This window comes from Bipolaris victoriae (genome assembly GCF_000527765.1).
Source record: "Bipolaris victoriae FI3 unplaced genomic scaffold scaffold_54, whole genome shotgun sequence".
NCBI classification, from domain to species: Eukaryota; Fungi; Ascomycota; class Dothideomycetes; order Pleosporales; family Pleosporaceae; genus Bipolaris; species Bipolaris victoriae.
This window is the reverse complement of record NW_014575338.1, coordinates 1-27,233: the sequence shown is the minus strand read 5'-3', so window position 1 is coordinate 27,233 and position 27,233 is coordinate 1. Positions and strand designations below refer to the sequence as shown.

Below are 27,233 nucleotides of genomic sequence, written 5' to 3'. Positions count from 1 at the left end.
AGCCGTGGGATTGGATTGGGTGTGTGTAAAGAGAGGGTCCTTTTTTTTAAAGTACATGGTCGTTAGCGGTGGCTGATGGCTGATGAGTGATGGGACGGTGGGAGGCGGCGGCGGGTGGGGAGTAGGCGTGTGGTCTGTGCATGTCCAGACCCACCTTGGGCAAGACAACTGCACTCGGCCATGTGGACGTCACAACTGGCAAAAGACGCGATGCAATGCGATCGGAATATTCTCGACGCTGACAAACTCGCATAGCCATGACCTGCTCCAATTCACAGTTCCGCAACTTCCGGCCCAAGTAGTATACATGCAAGGCGCACCCCCTCTGGTAGTGCTGGCCAGTTGGCTGTACACCAGTACTTGATACCTTTTTCGTTTGCTGTTTCCCTTGGATTCACCTTGCCTCCTCTTGCTTCTTTGGCTGCACATACCTACCGGCTACAGTCTCGCTGTACAACCGAGTCGCACAGTTTCCTCTATTCCCTTCTACTCGCGCTTTCGCATCGCATTCCTGTCAAGACTACACCATTCCTACTGAATACACTCATCATGAGGCACCGTGGGGGTCTTGCGATAGCTGCTGCGGCACTGCTACTAGAGCTTGTGCCGCTGGCAGTCGCCCATGGTGGCGACAAAGCCATGGATATGAATGCGCATGATATGCCCAAAGCGCAGCCTCAACAAGCCGGCTTCGGAGGCTACTGGAGTCTTTTTGAGCATGCTTCGCTCATGTATTGGCACATTGGGCTCGAAGTGTTGGCCTGGGTCGTTGTCCTACCAATAGCCGTCATGTTCAGTATCTCGCGTTCGCGCTTTACTCTGCTATCGCAGTTAGTCTTCCTTGCTACCAATGCACTTGCGCTTGTGCTTGGCCTCGTCTACAATCACAAGACACCAGAAATGTATGCAGGAAACGCGCACCGCAAGGCTGGTTGGGCCATTACATGGATTGCTTCGGCATGGGTGTTTTTGGCTCTGGTCCAGGTCTATGCTGGCATGCACGACAAGGAGTCGGTCGAGGATCAATTCAAACACTCCATGACTGCTGCAAATATGCTCAGATACCAGCGTGTACAGGACGATGAGCTCTCGGATTCATCAAGATGGTCGGGCGATTCTGGCCAAGGTACCGAACGAAACTCGGCTTCATTGTACGACCCATCCCCATCACCCAGCGTCGAGTCCGAAGTCCAGCAGTTTATCGGCCAAAACCATGATGATGCGCATGACGATGACTCTGGTGAAAATGATAATGAAAAGCACCATCTTCTACACAACACGCCCGTCGACCGCTTCTTGGCTCGCAACGTCGCCCGCTTTGCTGTGGGCCGTACACTGAAAGCGATCCGATTTTTCTATGTCCTGGTTGAGCGTACCATCCTGATCCAAGGCTTCGTGGCCATTGTCAGTGGTGCTGTCGTTTATGGAGGCATCGGACGAGGAGGTGCCGTCTTCAATGTTCTAGCGCACACGGTCAAAGGAGGAATCTTCTTCGTGTACGGTTTCCTCACGCTCGGCCGGTGGATGGGCGCATTTGCAGACTTTGGATGGGCGTGGAACGTCAAGCCGCCCAAGGAGGTTGTTGGTCGTTGGCGAGCCGCGCTGCCGTCGGCGGAGTTTACTGAATCCTTTGTCATCTTTCTCTACGGTTGTACCAACGTCTTCCTCGAGCATCTGGCTGCATGGGGCGACGCCTGGACTGCGCAGGACTTGGAGCACGTCTCCATCTCCATCATGTTCTTCGGTGGTGGTTTGGTAAGTGGCTTGTCACGGCTCCTTCACTCTAGCGCGACATTAGCTAATCTCCTTCCTAGTTGGGAATGTGCATCGAGTCGAGCAAAATGCGCGACCTGCTCAACAGCGGCGTTGCGGCCTCGCAGGCTGCCTCTGTAGAACACGAGGCATGGCAGCAGCCACGCCAGTACCGCTTCTCCATGAACCCTCTGCCGGCTTTGATCATTATGCTGCTCGGCAAGATGATGAGCTCTCACCACCAGGACTCGATGGTTTCGACCATGATACACAGCCAATGGGGGTCCATGTTCATGGGCTTCGCACTTGCACGTGCTCTCACCTACATCACCCTGTACATTTCGCCGCCAACATCCTTCCTTCCATCCCGGCCGCCAACCGAGATTGTGACTGCATTCTGTCTCATCTCAGGCGGCATCACTTTTATGGTCAGCAACAAGGATACCGTTGCAGCTCTCGAATCATACAACCTGGATGCCATGTTCATCTTCACAGTCGTCATGGGACTCACCGCGCTTCTCATGGCTTGGACCACAGTTGTCATAGCCATCAAGGGCTGGGCCTTGCGCAAGGAGAGCAGCAGTCAATGGTCCAAGAGCCACACTGGTGTCTTGGCTTGATTGCTTGCCAGACAGTATCAGTCTCGAGCACGCTGGCTTGCTCTAATAGTCATGCATCCTGGAAGCTGGACTTTTCCTTTGATACCCCACTTGTTCCCTTGTTTACGACCCGATGTTTCTTTTTCTTTTTCTTTTTTTGGTTTCATGACATTGCTGCAGTATACCCATTTCCCCAAGGATGGCGACAGCCTGGATAGCTGCAATAATACCCTTGTTTGTTGCAATCATGGCAGCGGTAATGGCAGGGCAGTGGGAGGACGGGTTCCTTCGGCAACGAGCGGCTCATAATGATCATCAATATTGGATAACGGACACACGCTCTTGGTACTAATGTAGGCGAGTGCTCTGGGAGGCACATGGGGTGGAGCAATTACGAATAATTAAGCTTGGTTTATCTCATAGATTTTCATGGACTGTGTAGTACTCATCTGGGTATCAAATGTAAAGCCGTCAAATTTCAAGCACCCCGCAGCTTCTTTACCGTACTCCTCGCCCCCGGCCGGCAACGCCTCTTGCGATGCCTGTACCGCCTCTTGCGCCCCTTGTGGTGCCGCCGCGGGTAGGGATACCGCCGCGCCCGCCAGCGCGTGGTATGCCTCCCCTACCTCTTGGTAGGCCCGATGTTTTGGCTGCCGGCGCAGGCGTCTGAGGCTTGGATGGAGTCTTGCTGCTTGGGGGGTTGTCAACAAAGGATGTGTCGGTGGTCAAAAAGGTCGCCTCCATGTCTTCTGGCCCCAGCGAGCGGCTGAGGTTAGCAGCCCCGCCGTCGGGCTGGTTCTGTGGCCGCTTGAAGGACTCGTGGATTGGGGCCTGGAGATGGTTGTCAGTAGCCGTTGTACCATGGTTCCGCTTTGAGACGCTGTCCTACGCACCTCTGGGAAATCAACGCAGAAGGCGTTCATGTTCATGCCGTAGAGAAAAGCGGCAAAGCTCTCGGAGAAGCGGGCCAGGCTCTCGTGCATCAATTGAAGCTGCACGAAGTTTTGCTCGAGGTCTGCCATGGCGTCGCTCAGCTCTGCAAAGCCATCCTGGAGACCTTGGAGCGCATTGTCGGAAGCAGAGGCGGCACGGCCGCGCTGGGAAGAGTCGCGTAGGGAGGAGCGCGAAGAAGGGCGAAGGGGCGTCGTGGGGCGGGAGCGAGGGGACTTGCTACGGGTGCGCCGGTAGGAGGGGGTTGTTGTAGGTGTTGTGGACGCCATGGAAGATTGGGTGTTGTTGTTGTTGGTGGTGGTGGTGGTGGTGTTGGTTTTGTTGTTCTTGTTGGCTGAGGGGCAGGGCCCTGGAGTATGTAGTAATGGCACACGAACGCGAGGGGCTGCTTGAGCTCTCGAGGCCAACGGTGCACTGATGGAATGCAGATTGGCTGTATTCACGTGTATACTCACATGCCTGCGTACCTACATAGCTCTATGCGTACAAAATAACCAGGGTCGCTCGCCCGCCCATCCGCCCGCCCCCACGCGCTAGGACACTTGCATCGATGATGGCATTGCTCGAGTCGGTGGTACCGATAATGCACATTCTCCCCTACATATGCCCATCGCATCCTGTGAACGCATATGCGTACTTTCCTACATATGCCCCTCGCACGCGCAGAGGTCAGCGGTTTAGCCAGAGTCGCTCCCTTCAGGCGGCCCGCCGTCTCGCCCGTCTCCCCCTCCGCCTTGCTTGTCCGTGTCTGCTCCGCCATAAGGCGCGAAGGCACTGCTGCGCCGCCCGACCCGGCACCACCGCCCGACGTCACCCTAGTGGGCACAAGTCCCGCTCACCTTGAGCCTCAGCAAAGTGACATTCATGTTGCGTCGCGCACAGCCCCAGCGACAACTATTGCAGACCTCCTTCATAAAGCTTCGACCCTCTGCCAATCCTCTCCACCACCTCCACGCCCCCTTCTTCGCCTCCTATAGCCCCGCCCGCCTAGTCACGCGGGCATATATAACACATCATCGCCGGCACTGCACGACACATACACCACACAAGAACAGCGGGCTCGACCTCTGGGCTGTAGCAGTAGTCGCAGGTCTCGCCATTGGCGGCGCTCTTCTTGTGCCTTTTGTACCAAGCTCTTCAGGGGCAGAGACTGCAAAAGCCCCTCGCTCGACCAAGTCCGCCGCCGCCTACGACTTTGCAGACTCGTATCTAGTCATGGCGCCAAACACCCCAGCCGGCCGACCGGGCACCCTCACACCCGATCAGGAGAAGAAGCTGCGCGAGCTTTGGGGCATCGTGTTAAAGATTTTTGGCGTCGAGGTGGGGTCGGACCAAACAAACGGGACAGCCGCACCGGCCGACGAGGAAGTGCTGTCGCCTACAGCAGACGGGAAAAAGGACAAGAAGAAGAGCCGTTTGCATGTCTTCAAGAGAAGCAAGGGGGACAAGAGTGCAGACGACAAATCGTCGACTGCCTCGGAAGCGTCGACTCCTACTGCAGACCTAAGCAAATTATCCATATCTGCCGAAGATGACAAGTTTGGCCAGACTGCAGAGTTCAAGGCCGCAATAGCAAACATTCCCCCAGAGGAGCTCCGGAAAACCTTTTGGAGCATGGTCAAGCACGACCATCCGGATGCGCTCCTCCTTCGCTTCCTGCGCGCCAGGAAATGGGACGTTGAGAAGGCGCTGGTCATGATGATCTCAACAATGCAGTGGAGGCTGAACGAAATGCATGTCGACGACGACATCATGAAGAACGGTGAGCTTGCCGCTCTCGAGACCACGGCGACGGACGCAAAGGAGAAGAAGAACGCAGACGACTTCCTGGCGCAACTGCGCATGGGCAAGAGCTATTTGCACGGGTTGGATAGTGAGGGAAGGCCAATGTGCTTTGTTCGCGCAAGATTACACAAGGCTGGTGAGCAGACTGAAGAGAGTCTGGAAAGATTCACCGTCTACTTGATCGAGACGGCGCGCATGCTGCTGAGGCCGCCGATTGATACAGCCGTATGTTGAGGTGATGATGAGACAGCAGAGTGTTTAGACTGACGCCTACAGACCATCGTTTTCGACATGACCGACTTTTCCATGGCCAACATGGACTACACACCTGTCAAGTTTATGATCAAATGTTTTGAAGCAAACTACCCCGAATCTCTTGGAACCGTCTTGGTCTACCGCGCACCCTGGGTGTTCAACGCGGTCTGGGCTGTGCTCAAGGGATGGTTAGATCCTGTTGTTGCCGGCAAAGTACACTTTGTAAAGAACGTACAGGACTTCAGCACCTTTGTGCCCAAGTCGCAGATTCCGACCGAGTTGGGCGGAGACGAAAAGTGGGAGTACAAATACCCGGAGCCCGTACCTGGTGAGAATGACAAGATGAAGGAGGAAGGACCGAAGCAAGAACTGCAAAAGGAGAGGCAGGACATTGTAGACAAGTACGAGGCTACAGTAGTCGAATGGGTTCGTGTAGGTGACGGCGCGTCGCTAGAAGAGAAGAGGAAAGCAAGAGACGTGCTAGCAGAGCAGCTGAGGCAGAACTACTGGAAGTTGGATCCGTATATTCGAGCGCGTTCGCTATACGACCGCCTGAAAGTGATCCAAGACGGAGGCAAACTCGACTTTTACAGCAAGGCGGCCGAGCCTGCTGGCAGCACACCTACTACAGCTGGCGAGACGAGCGCCGACGACGTTGACTAGGGCTTGAAGGCTCTGGTGCTTGGGCGACCGTGGTACTTTGAACTCTCAACACCCAGGCCAGTGGTTCGAAGCAGTAGAACAAAAAAAACATTTTTTTTCTCTGCACGTGCACGCAGCCTCTAGATATTCTCATTGCTGATACTCTAGCTAATGAGAAGGCTCTTGTCTCTAGTCGTTTGTTTTGTTGTTACTTTCTTCTTCTCTTCTCTTTTTTTTTGACTTTTTGCCCTCCTCGTTCCACGCATTGCAACAAAGACAAGGACCAAAAGGAAACGGAAATTAGACGGGCAAGGGAGGGGAAAAACGGACAGAGAGACAGATGCATACACAGGTATACACATGGACTCACATGTACAGCACTCTAGTTATCGTAATAATATTCCCCCTCTTCTTTTCTCTCTCTCTCTCTCTCTCTCTCTCTTCTTTGTTGTTTCCCAAGTTTGGCTGTTTTGTTGGCGTTTTAACCTTTGCTACCGTGACTCGACATAGTTTGATACTTCGCGCCGCCCCTTTTTTTCTCCTCGTTCTCGCAAACCAACCTTGTTTTGAGAATTGACTTGTCGCGTGGTCAATTTCCAATAACGACGACAACAACACCAACACCAACAAAACCTTGGGCCAGAAGCAGACAGACACGCAAACAAGAACAACAAGACAGGAACACGAGCAGCATAAACGGCGGTGTGTTTGAAACTTGGCTCCATTTGCCCATATTGACCGGACAAGCGCGGGTGTGGGCGCGCGCGCGCGTGCGTGTGAGTATGTGTGTGCGCGACTTTGTTATATGCATGCATGTCGAGTACCCAGATAAAAAAAAAAGAGCGTGGCTAGACCAAAGTGTATTGTGCTGTGAGCAAGTCCGGCTGGGATCGAAACGTATAGTATCAATCGGACATTTTAACTCGTCACATGTGGCACCCTGGGGCTTTTTCCCGATCTGCATCGTGCGGCTAGTCAGCGGAATTACGTCATACCCCTGTTCGTCGTTGCTTTTGTCTTCCTTCTTCCTCGCTTTCTTCTTTTTGCTTCTTAACCTCTTTGAACACTGTATCACCGCCCTCGGCGCGCCAGCCGCCCAACCCCCTATTTTACTTTTACCCTTTCCTTTCCCCTTGCCTAATCTGCCCATCTCGTGTCTTGTTTTGCCCGTCGGGGGTTTCTTGATTCGTTTATTGCTTGCCAGGAGGGGCCATGTGGGTACATGGGAATAGATGCATGGGTGTGAGTTTACTTACTGGGGCCCGGAGACGCTAGGTCGACACTACACCAGAAACAAACGTCTCTCCACGCCGACTCGTCTTGAGTGTTCAATGTCTTTTTTCAACATTTTGCTTTGGGCTCGCCTATCTTGCCAGCTAATAATACAGTTTGTTCTAATGGAAGAGGAAGGTGTCATGGTTGCAAATAAGAGTGGACAGGGGGGCCATAAGGCGTATTAGCGCTGGTAGTGCCATGGCGACAGCGTCGTGCGGTTCTGTTTGAAGGATTTGTTTTCCAACGCAGAGAGCTGGACTATTGCAGCATTATCTCAATTGAGGTAGCAGGTGCACATTGTTTTGTGTACACGTTTCTTCTGATGTCTCGAACCACGTTTTGCATTGATCTCTTTGCCCATGGCAACGGTTTCCCTTCTACGAAACGACTTTGATATCCCGGCCACCCCTTGTTCGGTGGCTTTCATGGCTGCTGACCTCGTCCATTTGCACGGCCATTTGATTTGCGTTTTCAAGTCCGCTCTGGACTGCTTCGGCGACATCCCCTCTGGGAGCGGCTTCGCCCATTCGCAACGTCGAGGCACCTGACTTGTCGCCATCGGCGTCTGCTCCGGCTAGTGAAAGTCCCTGTGCGGGACGGTAGGTAATTCTGCCCTCGGCAGCGGCCGCGAGACGTTGCTTTTGGCCAGCCTCCCCAGCCCGACCTAGCACGCCGGCGATGACTTGGATGCAGCGCAGACTGTGGCAGTGTCAGTAGCAGGAACAATGGTTCGTCACAGCACTCTTACCTGTCGTCGTTGGCCGGGATTGGGTAGGTGACCCAAGTGGGGTCGGCATTGGTGTCAATGACGCCAATGGTTGGGATGTTGTTCAGGGCGCATTCGTGGAGCAGGACGTAGTTTTCCAATGGGTTCAGGCACACGACTAGATCCGGGCGAAGGGCGGGCCGGTCGTAGAGCTGCTCGTCAAAGCCCTTGACCTCCTCATCCAGCTCGTTGACAACCTTTGTCTTGCACCGGCCGAGGATCTGCTGGCCGTTTGTGATGCTGCCGGGGATCCAGCGCTCGAACAAATGATAGCCCTTGGCCAGCTCGGCGGCCCTGGCAACGGCCCTGTCCTGGCCATCACGGGTTCCCACAAACAGTATCATGCCTCCCCGGCGGGCGACTTCCTGGACAACCTTTGCGGATCGACGCAGGTGGGCGGCGGTGACTTCGAGCGAGATGATGTGGACGCCCTGCCTGATGCCGTGTATGTAGCGGGCATTTGCGGGGTTCCAGAGCGACGTGACATGGCCTTGGTGGGCTTCGGAGGCGAGCAGCAGCTCGAGAGTGACGTCGGCAGGTGAGGGCGGGTGGTTGAGCAGCGTGTGCGGGCGGTAGTGCGGGGCAATGTCGGACCCCAGCTTTCCCAGCATCTTGGCTGGAGCATGTCATGTTAGTAGGGCTGCGATGCGGGCGTGGTGGAGGTGAGATATGGCGTACCCTGCTGCTTGTACAGGTGGTACTGGGCGGCCACATGGTCGCGGGGCTGGGACTCGGGGTCAATTGAGGGCAGCGGCTGGTCGAGGTGTGTGTTGAGCTGGGCCTCGAGTGACTGGAGCTGCTTGAGGCTGTTGGCGGTCGAAGCCTCGATGGCGGCGATGTCGGTGGAGAGAAAGCGGCGCAGCGGGCGGGACTGGCGGCGGGCGAGTGCCCGAGAGCCTGGGGGGTGAAGAGTGAGCAGTGGGCAGAGTGGGTGTAGGCGTGTATACATACCAGTGCGGGCGGCAATGCTCCTCACGATCATGCTGTGTGCGCGCACGTCGTGCAGTCGCAGGCGTGCCAAAATCTCGCAGCCGGGGGCGGCACGCCAAGCCCCGTGACGTGCTAGGCCATTCCGGGCAAGGCGGCGTCCTCAGCCTCAGCACCAGCCTCTCCACTCTGGCGGCATGGGCGACGGGCATGCGAGGCCGCCCACGCCCAATTGCCCGCCGTGGGCCGCGTCGGAGGAGCTGCGAGGGCACCACCATGGCGGCGAGGGCACTGCGAGGGGGGGCGGCGCCGGTTGAGCGTGCATCGGTCCCACTCGGAAGAACAAGCAGGGCAGGTCATGACAGCAGCAGGCATGGCATTCCCAGAATCCCATGGCGGCCGCTGTGTGGTCCCTGCTGCTGCTGCTGATGCTGCTGGCTGCTGACAGGCCTCATGGCTGCTGGCTGCTGGCTGCTGGCTGGCTGCACTAATGGCCGCATTGCTTTTGGCCCGACTGGTGCTGCGACGGGCCCTGTGTGGGTGGTGGACAGAGTAGTTAGTATACATGTCCATGTAGGTATGTGCGTCTGTGTCTGCGTCTGTGTCCACACCCAGTAAGTATAGCCCATGTATGTAGTGTATGCGTGGTGCGAGTGCGCATGCTACCACTGCTACGGCCGCACCGCCCGTGCTGAGGCCCCCGAGCATTGCGCGCCAAAGCCACTGACATCTTTCCGTGCTCTTCTGCAACTATCCCGCTCCCGGTCCTTCTTGGCCGCTAGCGCATTCGACTCAGCCTGCACATCTCGCCCTGCACATCCAACCTCCACAACCCACACCCCCCCCCTCCCACCCCCAGACCTGCCCGACCACATCCCGCGGCCTCTCCAAATGGCCTGCGCCTAGCTGGTTCTCCGCCCCTCGCCCTCGCATGCCACTTGTCTCGCCCTGCTCGCTGCTGTCGCTGCTGCCTGTACCCCCGCCGCCACGCCTGTTTCTGCTGCTTCTGCTACTTTCACCCTCCTCACCCTCGCCGTCCTCGCCGCCACCACCGCCACAACGCACCGCCGGGCCACAGAAGCGATAGCGCACAACACCGCCCACGGGCGCCTGCCGCCCTCTTGGATGCCCACAACCCGGTGCTCGACGCTGTCTCCCGCCACCCAAGTCTCCCGCCCACCCCACTGCCCGCCATGAACGGCTACCCATACCCTCCGCGGCCCTACGGCCAGGCCAACAACGGGTCCATGATGATGGGCCTCGAGGCCGATGCCATGAACGGCTTCGACATGTCCGAGGGCCAGTCGCTCGACTCAATGGTCGCCCAGAACGACAAGGAAAACCGCAGGCGGAGCATGCCGCCCTTCGCGCGAGGCTCGCAGCAGATGAACCTGGGAAGCCCTGAGACGCGCCGCTTGAGCATGATGAACTTTGGCGACCCCAATGGCGGAGACATGGAGGATTTTCGTTTCGACATGTCCTCGGCCACCATGGACAACCTCATGCACTCCAGCACCGCCTCGTTCCCACGCTCCACGGCTGCTATGCAGAACGACCAACTTCCCGCAACCGACCTCAGCATTGGCAACCAGTACCAAGGCCAGACATCGCCCTTTCCCCAAATGACCGCCCCGGGCTCGGCCTATGCCTCGCCCATGCACCAGAAAACCTCTCTCGACATGGAAATGTCGTATCAAAACGGCATCAACATGTCACTAGACATGAATGACTCGCTCAACATGATGCCTTCGGACATGAACATGTTTCCTGGCAACCAGTTCAACTCTCCCCTACTTGGCTCTCCCCTTAACCAAGACTTTGTCGGTCCCATTCCCACCGCTCCACAGGACAACGGAAACACCAACAATAGCAATACCAACGCCAACACCAATAACAATAGCAGCAACAACACCCCTTCCACACAAGCCCAAGACCATTTCAAGCGCCCTTCGGTAAATAATACACCCGACCCAAAGTCGGGCAGATCTAGTTACCTCAGTCGAGCACTCAGCCAAGACCAGGCTAGCATGCGTTCCCACTCCAGGCCTCAGAGCGACCGCCACTCGTCCAACAGCGTCCCCACACGCATGACACTGGCTTCCCTGCGCAACCAACAGCCTATAGCACAAGACCCTGCACAGGATTTGCCCAAGGACGTCATCAACAAGCAGTTGCGCGAATCCAACGTTCCCTGGCGGACACCCGCTGGCGGATTTCCCTCAACCATGCACCAGAATCCTCACATGAAGACACAGTTCAAGAACGCATATTCGTCAACCGGATTTGACATGCTTGCCGTATTGGTAAGTTCACGACTTAACCATTGTACATGGCTCGTCAAAACTAACCCCAAAGCAGATGCGAGTTGCCACCAGACCTGACCCCCAGATCGATATCGGCTCCGTTGACCTTTCCTGTGCTTTTGTCGTGTGCGATGCAGAGCTGGACGATATCCCTATCGTATATTGCTCGGAAAACTTTGAACGACTTACCGGCTACACACGACATATGATTCTTGGGCGAAATTGTCGCTTTCTGCAAGCCCCTGATGGCAAGGTCGAATCTGGCATCAAGCGCAACTATGTCGACGACGACTCAGTCTACTATTTAAAGAATATGATCGAGAATCGTGCAGAGGCACAAATCAGTCTGATCAACTATCGGAGGGGTGGACAGCCCTTTATGAACCTTTTGACCATGATCCCTATCGCTTGGGAGCCCGGTGGCAAGACCAAATTCTTCATCGGTTTCCAGGTCGATCTTGTGGAACAGCCGGGTGCAATGACGAATAAGAACTCGGGTAGGCTTTGCAATTTTATTTTGTAACCCCCCAGATTTTTGCTAACAGTGGTACAGACGGTTCCTACAGAGTCAATTACCAGCGCGGAATGTCTATACCAAGTTACGTTTTTAGCGACCACCTCAAACCACAACAAGCCGAACAAGGTCAAACAATATCAAAAGATGAAGTGTCCAACGTCCTTGCTGCGTATAGTGGAGGTGGGGATTCGGAAATGACGAGACGCATCTGGGACAAGGTTCTCCTCGAAAACTGCGACGACGTGGTGCATGTATTATCGCTCAAGGGTCTTTTCTTGTACTTGTCGCCTGCCAGTAACCGGATATTAGAATACGACCCAAGCGAGCTTGTTGGAACAGCGTTATCCTCTGTTTGCCACCCCAGCGACATTGTCCCAGTCACCAGAGAGTTGAAAGAGACGACAAGCGGCGCCTCTGTAAATGTCGTTTTCAGGATACGGCGGAAGAAGAGTGGTTACATGTGGTTCGAAGGCCATGGTTCATTGCATACCGAGCAGGGCAAGGGCCGGAAATGCATCATCCTTGTCGGACGTGAGCGCCCGGTCTACACGCTGAGCAAGACCATTGTGCGCGAGTCTGGTGGTGTCGGCGACAATGAGCTGTGGACCAAGATGTCTACGTCGGGTATGTTCCTATACGTCTCGTCAAATGTACGACAGCTCCTGGACAAGCAACCAGAAGATCTGGTTGGCACCAGCATTCAGTCTCTGATGCGCCAGGAGTCCAAGGTCAATTTTGGGCGGATACTCGAGTTTGCAAGAGGCGGCAGAAAGGGCGAAGTGAAGCACGAGATGATCAACAAGCGTGGCCAAGTACTTCAGGCTTTCACCACAATCTATCCCGGAGATGCTGTCGAAGGCCAAAAGCCCACCTTTGTTGTCGGACAAACACGACTCCTCAAGTACTCACGCAACAGCACCGCTGGTCGCCCTTCCATGTACACAAATACCAAGCAGGAGCGAGATTCACACATGTTAGGGGGAGCCTCACCTATGCCAGGATCTGTGGCTGGAAATAACGGAAACTCTGGCAACACTGGAAACAATACCCCATCAACAACTACTACAAATCCCCTCTATGTGACGACCGAAGAGTCACCGGCCACATTTGCCGGCCACAACGGTCTGCAGATCGGACACCAAGATCAAAGTCTTGCTTCGGACGACAACGTTTTTGATGAGCTCAAGACGACAAGAAGTACCAGCTGGCAGTACGAGCTACGTCAGATGGAAAAGCGGAATCGATATCTTGCAGAAGAGGTGCAGACGCTGCTGGCAGCCAAGAAGAAACGAAAGAGGAGAAAGGGTGCTGGACAGATGCAAAAGGATTGTGCAAATTGCCATACGAGACAAACTCCTGAGTGGCGGAGAGGACCTTCTGGGAATCGTGACCTGTGCAATTCGTGTGGATTGCGATGGGCAAAGCAGGTAAGCCATGGGTCTTGTGCCACTGCTGTATAGATGAACCCGTACTAATGTCAGTCTTCTCATAGCAAGGACGAGTATCGCCGAGAACATCCTCAGCCACAAGCGACAAGAGCAAGAAGAGTGCTTCACCGCGTCACCACCAAACAAAGTCCGAGGCCGGACAGCAAGCATTTAGTCCCTCCACATCAATGGCCACACCCAGTAAACGATCGCCGCAACATGGCAGTATTAGCGAATCTCATGCCCCCAAAGCGGCACGTACGGAAATAGCTTCTGCGCAGGGCTTCATTCCACCACCGGCGATCGACGAGGTAACCGAGCCGGATTCATGAAGACGGACCATTTTTTCTCATTCCTGCGCCTCTTCTTGTGTTTCGTGTCATTTTCGTCTTTGGTCAAACGATACCCCAGCACACAGTTCTATTTTTTTAAACGGCCTTTGCAACCCCATGGCGGTCGCATATGTGTGATACTTGAGACGCTTTAGACTCTCTCCTGTTCCTTTTGTCCCCACCTCTTATTGTTTTTATCCTTTGCGCCGTGTCTTCTGCTTTATGATTCGCGATTTGAACACTGGGATACATTTCACCTGATCATCTTATGTATTTGAATGCTTGTGCTTATTCCTGTCACTGACTGGGTATTGCGGCGCAAAATTAGTCTTGCTGTACATATTGGATAGTTTTCTTTTACGCCGGAGAGGAATCGATGTGCAACGACACCGGCTGTCACATTTTTATTTTCCTCATCCTTCCACTTCTCTTGCGCCTGAGAGGTATCGTGTACTTGTTAGAAGCGATGACAGAACATACGACGAATAGGTTTGGTTATCAAGGCGGAAGCGATCATGTGGGCGCGTATACGCATGATATCAGTCAATTTATCAATCAATCTATCACAAACATGGAATCTAGGCTCGTGTGTGCATCTGTAAGGGCGGCAAGGGCAGGACATGATGTAAGGATGATGGTGATCCAGGGACCATCCCATCCACTAACTTCGACCCCTTTGTACCCCCTGGCCCATTTTTTCCCACCCTGCATAAACACATGTGCATGTGCCGTTTACCACTAGCACGGTAAATGAGGACCGATCCAGCCTACCCCGCATTCCCTGAATACGTGTAGGTAAATGGCATTTGTATCTTGGCCTCACTCTTAACCCGGACCACTATAAGTGTTTCAAGGTTTGGGCGTATAGAGTATGGTCATGTGTGACATGTTTCTTTTCTTACGACCGACTTATAGAAGGGAAGCTATACTACGATTTCTTGGAAGACTATGTCCTTGCTTCACGCAAAGTTCTATCGAAACCAAGAACCTTGGCAAAAGAACAACTTCCTTTGTGCCCAAAGTTTTGGACTCTATGGAAGTTTTGGGTTGCAATTGGAAAGGACGAGAGAAGACGTTGAATTGCAACACTTGTGCAGTACGTTGCAACGTAGCAGTGCAAAAGTCGTGCACGTACGATATGTAATCATTGCTGTGTTACGATTAGTGTTTTCTTTTTTTTGGAATTCTTTTCTTTTGTAGTCAGATTATCATGCGATTTTGTAAGTTTGATTGTGGTGCTTGCGGTGCCTTTCTGGTCTCCCCGAGCGAGATCATCAAAACCACGCCACAATGTCACACGCAACAAACAAGGAAGCTGATACGGGCTCGCAGGGTCTACCGAACCCGGCCGAGTCTGGACCTACTCTTTCCTTGATTTCCAGCCCATGTGTGCCGTTGGCTCAAAAGTGAAGCGGACGGGTAAACAGCCTGGAAAGGCTCGCTCGCGTGGTGATGCTGAGCTAAGTAAGCCAAGAGGAGCAGAAAAACATGTGCAAACGTGACATACATCCGCGCGCGCCGTGGGTAACAAGCAGACAAGTATGTACCAGTCGTGCATATAAAATAGAAGATAGTTTAGCACAACTTCTCGACAAGATTTGGCGATGACTTTTAGTGGGCGACGCCCGTTTGGCATACATGTGTTACGTTGGCCTAAGAAATGCTGCTGCTTACATTGAGATTTTCCCGAGAGATAGAGAAGGGACACTCGTGACAAATTTGACGTGATCAGGACCGGAACTACGGGGCTTTCCTTTTTGTTTTGGTCGCGGCGTTGTGGACACGGGATTCCGGCCCATGGCGTGGCTCTTTGGGAATTTCCGGGACGTACGGATGCCAGGGTATGTTGAGAAGAGATGAAAAGAACAAGATGGTGTAAGGAAGCTGACTGACTGACTGGCTGGCTAGCTGGCTGGCTGAATGGTCAACTCTGGGAATCAAGGCGTGCCTCTTCTCATGGAATAGGAATGCGCGAGAAGAGGAAAAGTGGGATATTGGATTGGTTCTCGTGTACGAGCAAACACTTTAATCTTCATCTACACGCGTAGCGCATTTTGCAACATCCTGGCCTGGTAACTCACACGCAATGCAGGTAGCCTAAGTTTGGGAATGTCTCTCTAGCACCTAGCGATCATGGCCCATTGTGCATGTACGTGGTCTACCAGATTGGGTGCAATGATGTGCAGAATAAACTTTCAGCTTGCCATGAGCAGAGGACTTGGGGGGGAGGGAAGGGGACTTGGACACGGCAACGCCACTTAACAGCAACGTGCACTAGTTGTTTTCCCCGTCCCCCGGCGGCTCGTCAAGCCACCCAATCAAACTAGCCAGGATCATACTCCGGCATGTCACCTCCCCTGGATCCCTCCAGGCCCGCTGCATGTCCCCATGCGGCCCGAGCAATTTGCTTTTGGGGGGGGGGGTTAGGGAGGGAGGGGGACGGTGCTGAGGGTAGGATGCGCGTGAGAAAGCGTGTGTATAAGTAGGTGTAGGTGTAAGAAAGCGACACCCAGAGGGACCGAGACCGAAAAACAAGAAATAGGGCGTGCTAACAGTGAGTAAACAGTCGCTTTTCCGCTTGGAATGGTCAAGAGAAAGTAAAGACATTGCCTCACTTGATGCCAACTTTACATGTTGGTTCTTGGTTCTTGGAACCACCCAGGACGCGACCAGGGTCTTGCGACGGTTTTCGGCCAAGTCTCGTGTTTTTCTTCTCATTCTGACATGGGCATGGAAGAGAGAGATACGATGGGGGTGTGTGTGCGCGGTTGGAAAGAGGGGATCTTCGTACCCAGCTCATTTCGTTGCGGTTAATGCCCGACCGGAGTGATGCTTATGGACTAGGTATTATTAGACGCTCTCTTCTCGCTCTCTTGCTTTCCCTCTTTTTATTCCAACTTTTTTTTTCTCGACTTGTACTTGGAGGACACAAAGTTTGCGCACTGTCCGCCACCTTGAGCTCCTTTCTATCCGTGTCTCACTCTCGCTCTTACTCTTGTCCTACCCTTTACCATACTATACTAGCTCCATCCTGCTGGTGCGACGGTGACCTGCCATTTTTTCTTTTTTATTTTTGGGGATTCCCTGAGCACTCTGTCGTTTGAACACGCTTGGTTTGCTTACTACTGCGATAACAAGACTTGACCTTCGAAGAAACACTCGTACCTTTTTTTTTCTTTCCTTCTTCCGTGTTTCCTGACCTGCACGTGCCCATTCCGCGAATCATCTGCGATATACCTGGACTCGATTATTGGACGGTAGTCTATTGGGGTTGCTTTTTGGTTTGCGCTGTGACAGGGAGGAAGAAGCAAGGGCGTCTTTTGGGGCGACGCGCAAGCAAGCCAGAACTCGGGGCTGACAGAGGCGAAACGCGATTGCGACAACCATCACACATTCTGCAACCCGCCAAAGAAAAGCGCAGAGTACTGGCATCGAAACTGCGCAAGAGGTGGACACCATGGACGAGAACAACAGGATAACGATTACCGTGTGCGGCGACGGAGGATGCGGTAGGCGCAACAATCAAGGAGACATCAAGGGATGCAGGGCTGATGTGCGCGCAGGAAAGAGCTCAATCACATTACGGCTTGTGAGAAGTGAATGGACGTCCGAGTAAGTTTGCGCAAACAATGCGACGCTACATGCGCGCTTTCAGTCGAGCAAGACAACATTCAGCTGACATGCAGTCTTTAGATACGACCCTACAATAGGTACAACACATATCACTCGCGTCTGCGACGGGCATCCGTGCAGCCATCTCACAGCAACACTGGTCTGACATCCGCTACAGAAGACTCATACTCGGTGACACGTACCATAGATGGCGTCCCCTACTACCTGATGCTCACCGACACGGCTGGTCAAGAAGAATACCGCGGTCTCTGGGCGGCATCCAACTTGCAATCCGATGCCTTTCTCCTCGTCTACGACATCACCGCTGCGAACTCGCTCGATGCCCTGGATTACTTCATGGAGATGATTGATATGGAGACAGACAACCGGTTAGACAATGGCAAGATACCACCTATCAAGTGTGTGGTGGGTAACAAGTGCGATTTGCAGGGTCAACGGGTGATTGAAGCAAAGAAGGGGTTGGAGTGGGCGCGAAATCGAAAATGCGGCTTCATGGAGACGAGTGCAAGAGAGATGGTCAACATTGAGGAGACATTTGCTCGTAAGTTTTTTCCCGCTTCATTTGTCCTAGGACGAGGGAGAGAGGGAGAGAGAGAATCAACCAGAGACCAATTCGCTAACATGTACCCCTTCAACAGTCCTTGTCCGCCGTGTTGTAGAAGCTCGCAGACTTACTGCAAACGAGAACGCCGCAAACCGTACTGCCGCCCTACCCATGTCAAATGCAAATCTTTCCGGAGCACATACCTACAGCGAAAAGCACGATTCCGACGAGCCAAGACAAAGCTTCTGGAGCAAACTGAAATGCTGGTAGCTGCTTTCTCCAATTTCACCTACCACATATACTGCGTGTTTGCGTTTCCCTTAGCGAGACCACCCTGCTTTAGAGGGGTAAGTGATGGTGTAAGATTATGGACTATCCTGCCAGGGAAACACGGTACGCAAGTCTTCGTGCGTATGTTTCACCTGGAACTACATTCACGACGTTCGCTCAACGGCCATTTGTCTGGTTTTCCCTTTGTCTCTTTCCGTCTTTTGTATTATAGCTGCGTTGGTGGTAGTCACCCCTTGAAGGACCATCATCTTTTTGCAGCATTGACAAGCTTTTGGTTGATGTGCGCGTCCCTGTTTTTCCTGCGTTTCGTCATGTCTGCTGCCATTGGTTTCTCTTATCGTTGGACCGGAGTCGCATTGACATACGCATTGCATGGATCTGTTGGTTAGCGGGGTGATAGGGGTCCATGGGATATACTGATACCAGTTGGCAATCTGATTCTTTTGTTCTGATCTGATGACTGCCCATGCTCACTTGTGAAGCGAGATCAGCATGGTAGCTTAATGCCATGCGAAAGATGACCGGTTCGAGGCATCAGATGCAGCTAACCATCGGCTATCGAAGGACATTATTCGTGCGTCCGTGCACAAGCACGCAATTGGGGTTTGGGTCTCCTCAAGACCTTCGAACACCATCACTGTTCCCAAAATCATCTAACAAACTACACGACCACGGGAGGCGTTCTGATCTCGTATCCAGGTGAAGAGCAAGAAAGAGACGCCTGCAGGCTGGTCGGTTCACAGCTGCCCCTCCACAGGGCTCGTGCGCACAACAATAAGAGTCGCGACTGTAAGACTGCAGGGCAAAGTCAAGAAAGAGCAGAAAGGAAAATGTCAAAACCTCATATTGAGCACGAGGACCCCGCCCAGGATGGCTTTTCCCGCACACTCAAGGACCTTTTTGCTGGTGCTGTAGGCGGAGTTGCTCAAGTCCTCATTGGGCAACCATTCGACATTGTGAAAGTCCGTCTGCAGACGACATCTCAATACTCAGGCGCCTTGGATGCAGCGACCAAGATATATCAAAATGAAGGAGCACTTGCCTTCTACAAAGGAACATTAACGCCCCTGATTGGTATCGGAGCCTGTGTGTCTATCCAATTCGGAGGCTTCCACTATGCGCGCCGCGCTTTCGAGGCCAGCAATACAGCCAAGTCGGGCACCGCCCAACTGTCTTACTCGCAGTACTACGCCGCTGGCGCTTTTGCAGGTATCGCCAACACGGCTCTCTCGAGTCCGATCGAGCACATTCGTATAAGACTGCAAACCCAGCCGCACGGCGCGAATCGGCTCTATACCGGGCCCATCGACTGCGTACGCAAGCTCTCGGCACATCAGGGCGTGCTTGGCGGCGTCTACCGCGGTACTGCTGTGACCTTTATGCGTGAAGCTCAGGCGTATGGGTGCTGGTTTACTGCATTCGAATATCTTATGAATTCTGACGCTGCACGCAACAACATTGACCGGTCGGAGATTTCAACACTAAAGGTGGCGGCGTACGGCGGACTAGCGGGTGAAGTACTCTGGATCAGCAGTTATCCATTTGACGTTATCAAGAGCAAGATGCAGAGTGATGGGTTTGGAGCGGAACAAAAGTACAAGAGCATGAGAGACTGTTTTGTGAAGACGTACAGGGGCGAGGGCCTGGGCGGCTTCTGGAGGGGCATTGGACCAACTCTGCTCCGTGCTATGCCGGTTTCCGCAGGGACATTTGCAACGGTCGAGGTGACGATGCGGTTGATCAGCTGAAGGAGTACGCTGGGTTTCCGTGGGGAGAATCTATGTACGGTAGCGTATTCATCTGCGATTGAAGTTTTGCACACACTAGCTGAAGTGCAAGAGGGCGAGTGAACATGTCACTCGATGTGTTCAGACGTGTTGGATGTTACTATTCATACACACGCATACAGTCTTGACCTAGAATACTCATGTATTGTAAGTACATGTACTAGGTCTATCACCCTTATCGGACGGAAATGGCGATCAAGTCTAGAATTCAACAGTCGCGCCTTGAGCCCTACCCAATAATATCTCGCATCACGTTGCCTCTTTCGTACGCTTGAATGTATAGTTAAGCGCAACATCACAATTGATCTCGTCGAAAGACGTCGTCTACCCAATCCTTCTCCGAACAGCACACGAATCACAAAGTGGACATTCAATAGTCGCACGCGGTTCTCTCCACTTCTAGAATACAACGTAATCTCGCCCTCTTTGTTTTCGGACGCCCCTCAGAAACACCCGCACTCGGGTATCGAAAAGCAAAGACTCCGCTTCCTTAGTACTGCCACTTACTATGCCAGAAAAGCAAACCACCGCTGTGCCACTCGTATCGCGGCGGCTTGTATCTGCAGCGTCACTAATGTAGCGCGTTTTGAGCCCAAAAGACGATCCCACACGAGGGGAAAGCTTGTGCAAGTGAATGCATAAATACGACAGGCATTGTGTTACTACTACTTACCACTACTTACTTAGTTCCGGCACGTGCGCTCAATTTTGCTTTGACCATCCAGCTGCGAACGGGTGGGTTTGATTGGTATAGTGGTAGTAAGTATAATCTGATTCCGTGACATCTGTTCGCGTTTCGCGTTTTTTACTCGTCTATGTTTACACTTACACCACTATGAATGTGCAGGACCCAACATACCAGGGGTACGTAGGTACTACTGTGGGTATCGTCCCATGTCAAATTCAGCCATTTACTATCTGTTTTGTTCTTTTTCCAACGCCAAGCTTCCCGGAAACCTAGATTGTGGATTGCGGCGCAGCCTTGCATCTTTCAATCAATAAGCCCATGTGCCGCTATGCAAGGGGCTTAGTGTGTGATTCAGAAATGTGGAAGTGATTTAGAGGCATGTTTGTCGTCCCCGTGAAGAAGGGAAAATCTATACAAACCCATGATTACCCCGAAGAGACGTATCTAGGGAACTTCCTTCTTTGTAGGTAGATAGTCAGTTCCTTCTTCTCTTGTCTCCGTCAGCGTATGGGCCCATCCCATGCTTCGTCGCTTTCTTGTACTTGTGTCGGCTCTCCCCGGCCCTCGCAACACCTCCACTCGCTTTCTCCGCATCCACCCTCCCGCCAGTACACCTTCAACCTGGAACGATCCGTCCACTTTCCCGTGTGGACAGAACCAGTGAAAATGGGCCTTGGGGGAAAAATTCGAAAATGGACCTGCAACATCGCTCTCTCGCCCAAAGACACTCATTTCTCGACATCAACACTGATCATGCAGTACCCTTCACAACACATGCAATCGGAAGAAGACCTCATACCTACTGCCACGCAAAGCCAACCACCTCGACTACGTTGTGCAGCGCCCTCTGTCTTTACGCCCTCTGAAATCGCACTACACAGACCCACAAGCCGGACTGTATGCCATTCGCCGCTGGACAAGCGAAGCAGGAGAAAGAACGGTACAAGTCAAAGGGACAGTGTACCTACACTGAACAAGAAGAACCATGCTGGCTGCATTAGTGGAGATGTATAGAAACAAAGCAGCCTGTCTAATGCATGTTTGGTTAATTTGAGATGTCACGTTATAAGCAGCGAAGCAGGACAAGGAGTATCCATAATCCTAGAGCGGCTGAGAAGAAAAGCACATCACGAGAAGAGAGCCTTTTGCAACTTCGTAAAATCCAGATATGACAACTGTATCCCACGGACCATATCTCAAATATCCTGCATGTACATTCATCATGTACTCGGTTTCTTATTTCCAACATACGCCGATCCAGCCATCAAGGCACAACATAGATAGTGAAGCGCTGTTATTCTGCTGGAGAAATGAGCTTCTAGAGTAAACACTCGAGGAGCCCAATCTTGACATTGCTTGCTCGCGTAGCTCATAGATAAGATTCATAGGTGCGTGCTGTCGACGCTTGGCTTGGACATGTGGCCGAGACCCATTAACTTTCCAGCTTCTTCCGTGCCCGCCGACAAATCTCGTTCAACGCAGGCATCCTCATTTTCGCCCTCTCTCCTTCCGCAACAAGCCCCTCTAAAAGTTCAATATCCTGCTCGACAACTTTGCTCCCACGATGAAAGGCATTGAATTCATGGTAAGGTAGGGGTGTTCCGCCCTTGAATGGCGCCTCTATCATTTTCGCCGTCACCCATGTTGACCTCATTAACCAGGATAGTACCCAGCCAATCCCACCGCGGCAACGACAGGACCTCTTGCTGCGCCCGAATTATGAGCGCCCATGATTCGTGAGCCTCCCGAGAGCGTGGATACAGGACCCAGTCCTCGGTATTCCACACCATGAATTGCACCAAGATGAGACTGGGAAGCTCGCTTAAAATACCAGGCAACCTTTGGATCTTCACCCTGCCGTTCTGATGGTATACCGCCTCCAACAGCTCGGTGATTTGAACCTTCGTGTTGATAATTACTAGTCGTATATTCGGATGATAGGCGGAATACAGCACGTTCGCTTGTACAACCAGCTCTGGAGTTGCAGATAGCAGAATCGAGATAATGGGCGTAGGCTAGTGTGCAGTCATACCCATACCATAGATGAGTCGCGATCTCGATATGCTCATGGTGCTGGCGTAGTGCTGCTCGATGTCGACGCCAGCGGCATCGTAAAACACGAAGGTTCTCGGGTTATCGCGAGTCAGATCCCCTACGCTCTTTATCGTTGCAGTTCCGCCTTCAGACTGCGCAGTGTGGCCGTCTAGCGTGTCAAACACGCAGTAGAATCCCTCTCCTGCGACTTCCGAAGTAGTTTCGATAACACGGTTATCCTCAAGAACATGTAATTTGTCGCTCTTGTAATCGTAAAGGCGTTTAGGTGCTACGAAAGCTTCCGAACGACCTGGGCGGACGAGGTAGGTTATTTCTGCACTTGCGGAAAGGTAGTATCTTTGTGACAGTCCGACGGCGCCGCAGCCTACGATGAGGATCTTTGGTCTAATGATGGGTTCAAGTAACGATATAAATTCCCTGGAGCTTACTTGCAAGTTTGATGTGCGTGTTCAATCAGTTGATATAGTGTAATTCAACATTGCACTCTACAATTATTCTTCCATATAACCGATGACACCAGAAATAGACGCCCCTCCCAACAGAGCAACCATACCCAAAAGCATCGCTGAACCGCCTACCGGTTATATTAATTTGTGGGTATCGTCGGTTGCATGAGTCCAAGTTCGTCCACTAACCTAAGAAACAGACTGATCATTGCCTAACCCGTCTAGTGTCTTCTTGCAACGGCAAGCCTACTATCAAACGCCCCGCTAACACTGCGATTACTTTGAAATACGCAAGGTTTTACCTTACCAATCTCCAGAAGATCGGCCTATTCAACAATATTACAGCCAAGCGCTTTGCCTCCATCGTCTGTCGTTCTGCAACTTCCTGCGCACCTAAGACCGATGTGGCGAGACCTTTTGGGCCGATGAGAAGTAGGCATACCAACAATTAACCGAAGACTGCATCCGATTTGCAGCCGCCCATCTTAATCAAGCTATGCATTCTTGACCGATAATCACGCTAGAATTTGGGCTTCTACTTCAAGAATAATAGGCTAACACGGTCAAAACTGAGCTTTATACTTCAGACACCCAGGCCCAAAGATAGGAGCGCGGAACGCTCAGATGGTGCGATGAGGGGAGAGATGCGTGCAATGCGGTTATATGCCAACCTGTTATAGGAACTGTAGCCAGGCGTCGCGCGGCCTGCAGTATACCTGTACAGCCATGCACTACAAAGAGCGTCCTTAACTTCCAACCGCCTCCAGTCTCTTAGACTTTGACCAGGCATGACTTAGTGTGCTATAGTAGGCGCTTCTAGTGAGGAAGTAGATATACGTAAACTGTAGGTTCTCGAAAACTATATATACTTAGATTAGTGCTTACACTAAGAGGATATAGCTTGAATCTATGCATTGTATCTAGATACGCGTAACTAGATCTACCTCGCCGCATTATCAAGCTACATCTTGACTGGTCTTTCTGGATTGCCAAAGAAACCTATTTCTCGTCAGTCTAACAGTTCTACCTCGAGAGGGGCTTTCAAGAATGGTTATCATACCACAGCTTCCAACAATGACATTCCAGGTCTTGCCAGGAGAGAAGACCTGTCCTCTGACAGTGGTACTAAGGATGACGCATTGATCTCCCGGCGTCCAAGGGCAATGCCAAACCGACTCTTGGCAACTCTGTACGATGACAAGAGTCCAGTCGGAGATTTGAGTACATTGAATATCAATGTCATGATAATTGTCGTTGCAAATACCGATGGCTGCATCTTTGATACATTGTGTACGAATACATGTTCGAGCTCTAGCTTTGCAGCTATTACCCGCGATACGCCTCAGATTATCTCTAGCCGTTATCACATCGCCGATATAGCTAAATCCGTATCTCGGATCGCAATTAACGTCCTCCGGATGTTTTTAGTATCCCATGTTTGATTCAGAGCAACACTGCGGCGTCAGTGGGTATATGACATACCTGACGAGTTTCGAGCGTTCTCTTTGCAGTCAATGCAGGGTCAACTGAGGACTCTGGTCCAGCCGGTTCTTCAGGTAGGTAAATGGAAAACTCAGGATTGTCCTTCTTGATTTTGGCTTCGATATCCTGTACCATGAATGTCAGGGTTGCGTTCCTAAGTAGTTCAGCCAACGAGGGTGCAAGGGGTCACGTACCTCAAAACTCTGACCCCAAACTTCTATCGTAGGTCCACCGGGAGTGACAGAGCCCTGCCAACCGATCTCTCCAATAGGTAAAGGCGGTTGTAGGGAGGGACTGCCACCGTCATTGCAGAAGCAATGAAGCTGAGAAAAATGGCACAGTGTTGCATCTTGGCAAAGGCTACAAGATCGAATTCTGTCGGATTTGGAGACGATGGTGAAGTTCTTGTTAAACTGTTGATTTACTCAAAGGTAGAACAGACCCGTTATATGTGCGGACGAGTGCATGAACGATAGCCCAAGAGAGAATAGTCTAGCATACTACATAGAGATTAGAGTGTATTGAACATATATTTACGGATACACTATTCTCTTCCTAGCGCTCGCCCGACTATAAGGCAAGCAGCTCCACAGATGATAGCTTAGATGCTCCATAAACATTGATGATACTACGCCCTGTAATGCCAGAACGGGCACGTGTTGCGAGATAACATGTTTACCCAGAAACTAAGATAGGTAAGTAGCGATAGCAAAACGCCACTTTTCTTGGATTCTAGTTAGATTGTAGATGTCCAACGCTGCGCGCCGTGTTCAGGCGTACCTTGTATTGTTCACGTGACCACAGGGGTAGCTCCACTTTCACTTATCCTTAGAGCTTAGCACTAAGCATAGATACTATTATTTAATACGTTTCTTTTCTATCGTTTATATAGTATCTTATTTTATTCTACTAATAATTATTAAGCTAATCTAATATACTATAGAGATACACTCTTAATAGAATTTATATTATTAATTTTTTAGAACTTTAATGTTTAATTATAGAGAAGTAGTAAAGCTTAAATAGAGTTACTTATCAAGAATAGAAAATTATATTATTTAATAAGCTTAAGTAAAACTTAAGCTTTGCTTCTATTATAGAACTAAGTATATTATACTTTACCTGTATTATTTAATTATAGTTAGTTTATTTTAAAGTTTATAAAGCTAGGTTACTTAGCTCTAACCTCTTTACTTTTACTTTTTTCTATTCTAGCTAAGGTTAAGTTATAAATATAAGCTATATTATAACGTATCTTATAGGTTTACAGAACACAAGAGTTTATATAATACTTTTACTAAAACTCTACTAAAACTACTACTCTACTCTAATATCATAATAATAATAGTAAATAAAGCTCTCTAGTAAATATTAAATATAGCTTAACGTGTTTCACTAGTGATTCGGCCACCCCAGTGATTTGGTCACCTCTTAAGACTACTATACCTTTATAATAGTATTGCGTAACACTACTATAATTTTTGTTATTACGTAGAATAAGATATTATTCTTTAGACGCGTTACTATCCTCTATATCCTCTAATTCTACTTAGTAAGTGCGAAAGTTATATTTAATTTAGCTATAACGCCTATAGTGCTATTTACTACGCACTCTCTTTATAGACGTTATACTATTATTATATCTATTACTCTCTACCTTAGTAATCTAATTAACTATCTAGCTAACTATCTAAGACCTCTCTACTTATATATAGTACTACTTATAAGTTTTTTACTCTATAGATACTTTAATAGTATCTTATAAGTAACTTATTTTCTTCTATATTAATACTAAATAATAAGCGATCTACTAAACTCTCTTACTTAACTACTATATCTACTTCTTAAGAGATATTATAGAAGACTCTTACTAGATTTATATATAGTTTTAAATAAGTATAGTCTATATCTCTAATTTATACATATTATATTATTATAGTATAGGTTTATAGATAGAGAAGGTAGGTACGTATATAGGTTCTATTACTATAGTTAATTAATAGGCTCTTACTATAGGTAGTATAGAGTAGAAGACAGGACGTAGCTTAAAGAGCTCTCTAGACTATAGTGCTGTAGTTTTATAGAATCTAGGTACTTAGGCCCGCACCTAGAATCTACTAGCAGCTAATTAAAAGAATGCGCGCTAGCTGCCTCGCTAACGCTATAGCCCTAACGGCCACCTAAGAGATTCTAGCCTCGCTAGGCGCCTAGAAGCTACTAGTTCTCTACTATATTAGATAGCGCTATAATAGTACTTCTCTCTCTAGACGAAGCTCTATTAACGCGATTACCTAGACTTGGTAGAGTAATAGTAATAGAAGTTATTAATAATCTTCTATATATTCTCTAAGTAACTAGTAGAGACTTTATTTAGTTCGTTATAGCTAGTTTACTTTACTAAGTATTTTAGGCGTAGGCGGCTTCTCTAGCTATAGTAGTTAAGTTAAGAGTCTAGTATATTCTTTACCTTCTATTCTTCTATTCTATTAACCTTAATAGAAGATAGAGGGTCTTATTATTATCTAGATAAAGAGTTTAAGGTAGTAGGTCTTAATAGATTTACGTAGAAGACAGAGTAGATCTTTATAAATATAGATAGATCTAGTTAGTAGGCGTATAGGCTAATAACCTTAGCGATCTAATAGAGTCTAAGAAGCTTCTAGTTAAGCTTNTTCTAAGAGTAGATAGTCTTAATATTTCTTATATCTAACTATATAGTATTATTAACTAAAAAGTAGTAGATAGACTATCTCTTCTAGTTAGTATACTTCTTATA

At 50.6% G+C, this 27,233-nt stretch overlaps 10 protein-coding genes across 10 annotated transcripts; 7 read left to right on the top strand and 3 right to left on the bottom strand.

Moving 5' to 3' along the window:
* Positions 1-549: 549 nt before the first annotated feature.
* On the top strand, positions 550-2,372 carry COCVIDRAFT_27557 (hypothetical protein; the record flags this gene model as incomplete). The annotated part of the gene is made up of 2 exons (XM_014700018.1): positions 550-1,755; positions 1,815-2,372. 2 exons carry the CDS (start codon positions 550-552, stop codon positions 2,370-2,372), a joined length of 1,764 nt encoding a protein of 587 aa, XP_014555504.1.
* Positions 2,373-2,849: 477 nt separating this feature from the next.
* On the bottom strand, positions 2,850-3,571 carry COCVIDRAFT_16907 (hypothetical protein; the record flags this gene model as incomplete). Its single annotated transcript, XM_014699999.1, has 2 exons — positions 2,850-3,182; positions 3,245-3,571. 2 exons carry the CDS (start codon positions 3,569-3,571, stop codon positions 2,850-2,852), a joined length of 660 nt encoding a protein of 219 aa, XP_014555485.1.
* A 946-nt stretch (positions 3,572-4,517) lies between these two features.
* On the top strand, positions 4,518-6,005 carry COCVIDRAFT_38700 (hypothetical protein; the record flags this gene model as incomplete). The annotated part of the gene is made up of 2 exons (XM_014700017.1): positions 4,518-5,312; positions 5,364-6,005. 2 exons carry the CDS (start codon positions 4,518-4,520, stop codon positions 6,003-6,005), a joined length of 1,437 nt encoding a protein of 478 aa, XP_014555503.1.
* A 1,631-nt stretch (positions 6,006-7,636) lies between these two features.
* COCVIDRAFT_38699 (hypothetical protein) lies at positions 7,637-9,007 on the bottom strand (the record flags this gene model as incomplete). Its single annotated transcript, XM_014700016.1, has 4 exons — positions 7,637-7,958; positions 8,008-8,641; positions 8,704-8,922; positions 8,977-9,007. The coding sequence occupies 4 exons, from the start codon at positions 9,005-9,007 to the stop codon at positions 7,637-7,639; spliced, it is 1,206 nt and encodes a 401-aa protein (XP_014555502.1).
* A 1,192-nt stretch (positions 9,008-10,199) lies between these two features.
* COCVIDRAFT_102224 (hypothetical protein) lies at positions 10,200-13,531 on the top strand (the record flags this gene model as incomplete). Its single annotated transcript, XM_014700015.1, has 4 exons — positions 10,200-11,255; positions 11,311-11,752; positions 11,809-13,199; positions 13,265-13,531. The coding sequence occupies 4 exons, from the start codon at positions 10,200-10,202 to the stop codon at positions 13,529-13,531; spliced, it is 3,156 nt and encodes a 1,051-aa protein (XP_014555501.1).
* Positions 13,532-16,988: 3,457 nt separating this feature from the next.
* Positions 16,989-17,978, top strand: COCVIDRAFT_102162 (hypothetical protein; the record flags this gene model as incomplete). The annotated part of the gene is made up of 5 exons (XM_014700014.1): positions 16,989-17,040; positions 17,095-17,143; positions 17,225-17,241; positions 17,322-17,705; positions 17,803-17,978. 5 exons carry the CDS (start codon positions 16,989-16,991, stop codon positions 17,976-17,978), a joined length of 678 nt encoding a protein of 225 aa, XP_014555500.1.
* An 851-nt stretch (positions 17,979-18,829) lies between these two features.
* Positions 18,830-19,747, top strand: COCVIDRAFT_27551 (hypothetical protein; the record flags this gene model as incomplete). The annotated part of the gene is made up of 1 exon (XM_014700013.1): positions 18,830-19,747. One exon carries the CDS (start codon positions 18,830-18,832, stop codon positions 19,745-19,747), a length of 918 nt encoding a protein of 305 aa, XP_014555499.1.
* An 874-nt stretch (positions 19,748-20,621) lies between these two features.
* Positions 20,622-21,488, top strand: COCVIDRAFT_16901 (hypothetical protein; the record flags this gene model as incomplete). Its single annotated transcript, XM_014699998.1, has 3 exons — positions 20,622-20,654; positions 20,748-20,816; positions 20,979-21,488. 3 exons carry the CDS (start codon positions 20,622-20,624, stop codon positions 21,486-21,488), a joined length of 612 nt encoding a protein of 203 aa, XP_014555484.1.
* Positions 21,489-21,906: 418 nt separating this feature from the next.
* On the bottom strand, positions 21,907-23,339 carry COCVIDRAFT_38695 (hypothetical protein; the record flags this gene model as incomplete). The annotated part of the gene is made up of 4 exons (XM_014700012.1): positions 21,907-22,080; positions 22,133-22,449; positions 22,507-22,913; positions 23,278-23,339. 4 exons carry the CDS (start codon positions 23,337-23,339, stop codon positions 21,907-21,909), a joined length of 960 nt encoding a protein of 319 aa, XP_014555498.1.
* An 877-nt stretch (positions 23,340-24,216) lies between these two features.
* On the top strand, positions 24,217-24,417 carry COCVIDRAFT_102064 (hypothetical protein; the record flags this gene model as incomplete). Its single annotated transcript, XM_014700011.1, has 1 exon — positions 24,217-24,417. One exon carries the CDS (start codon positions 24,217-24,219, stop codon positions 24,415-24,417), a length of 201 nt encoding a protein of 66 aa, XP_014555497.1.
* Between the last annotated feature and the right edge of the window lie 2,816 nt (positions 24,418-27,233).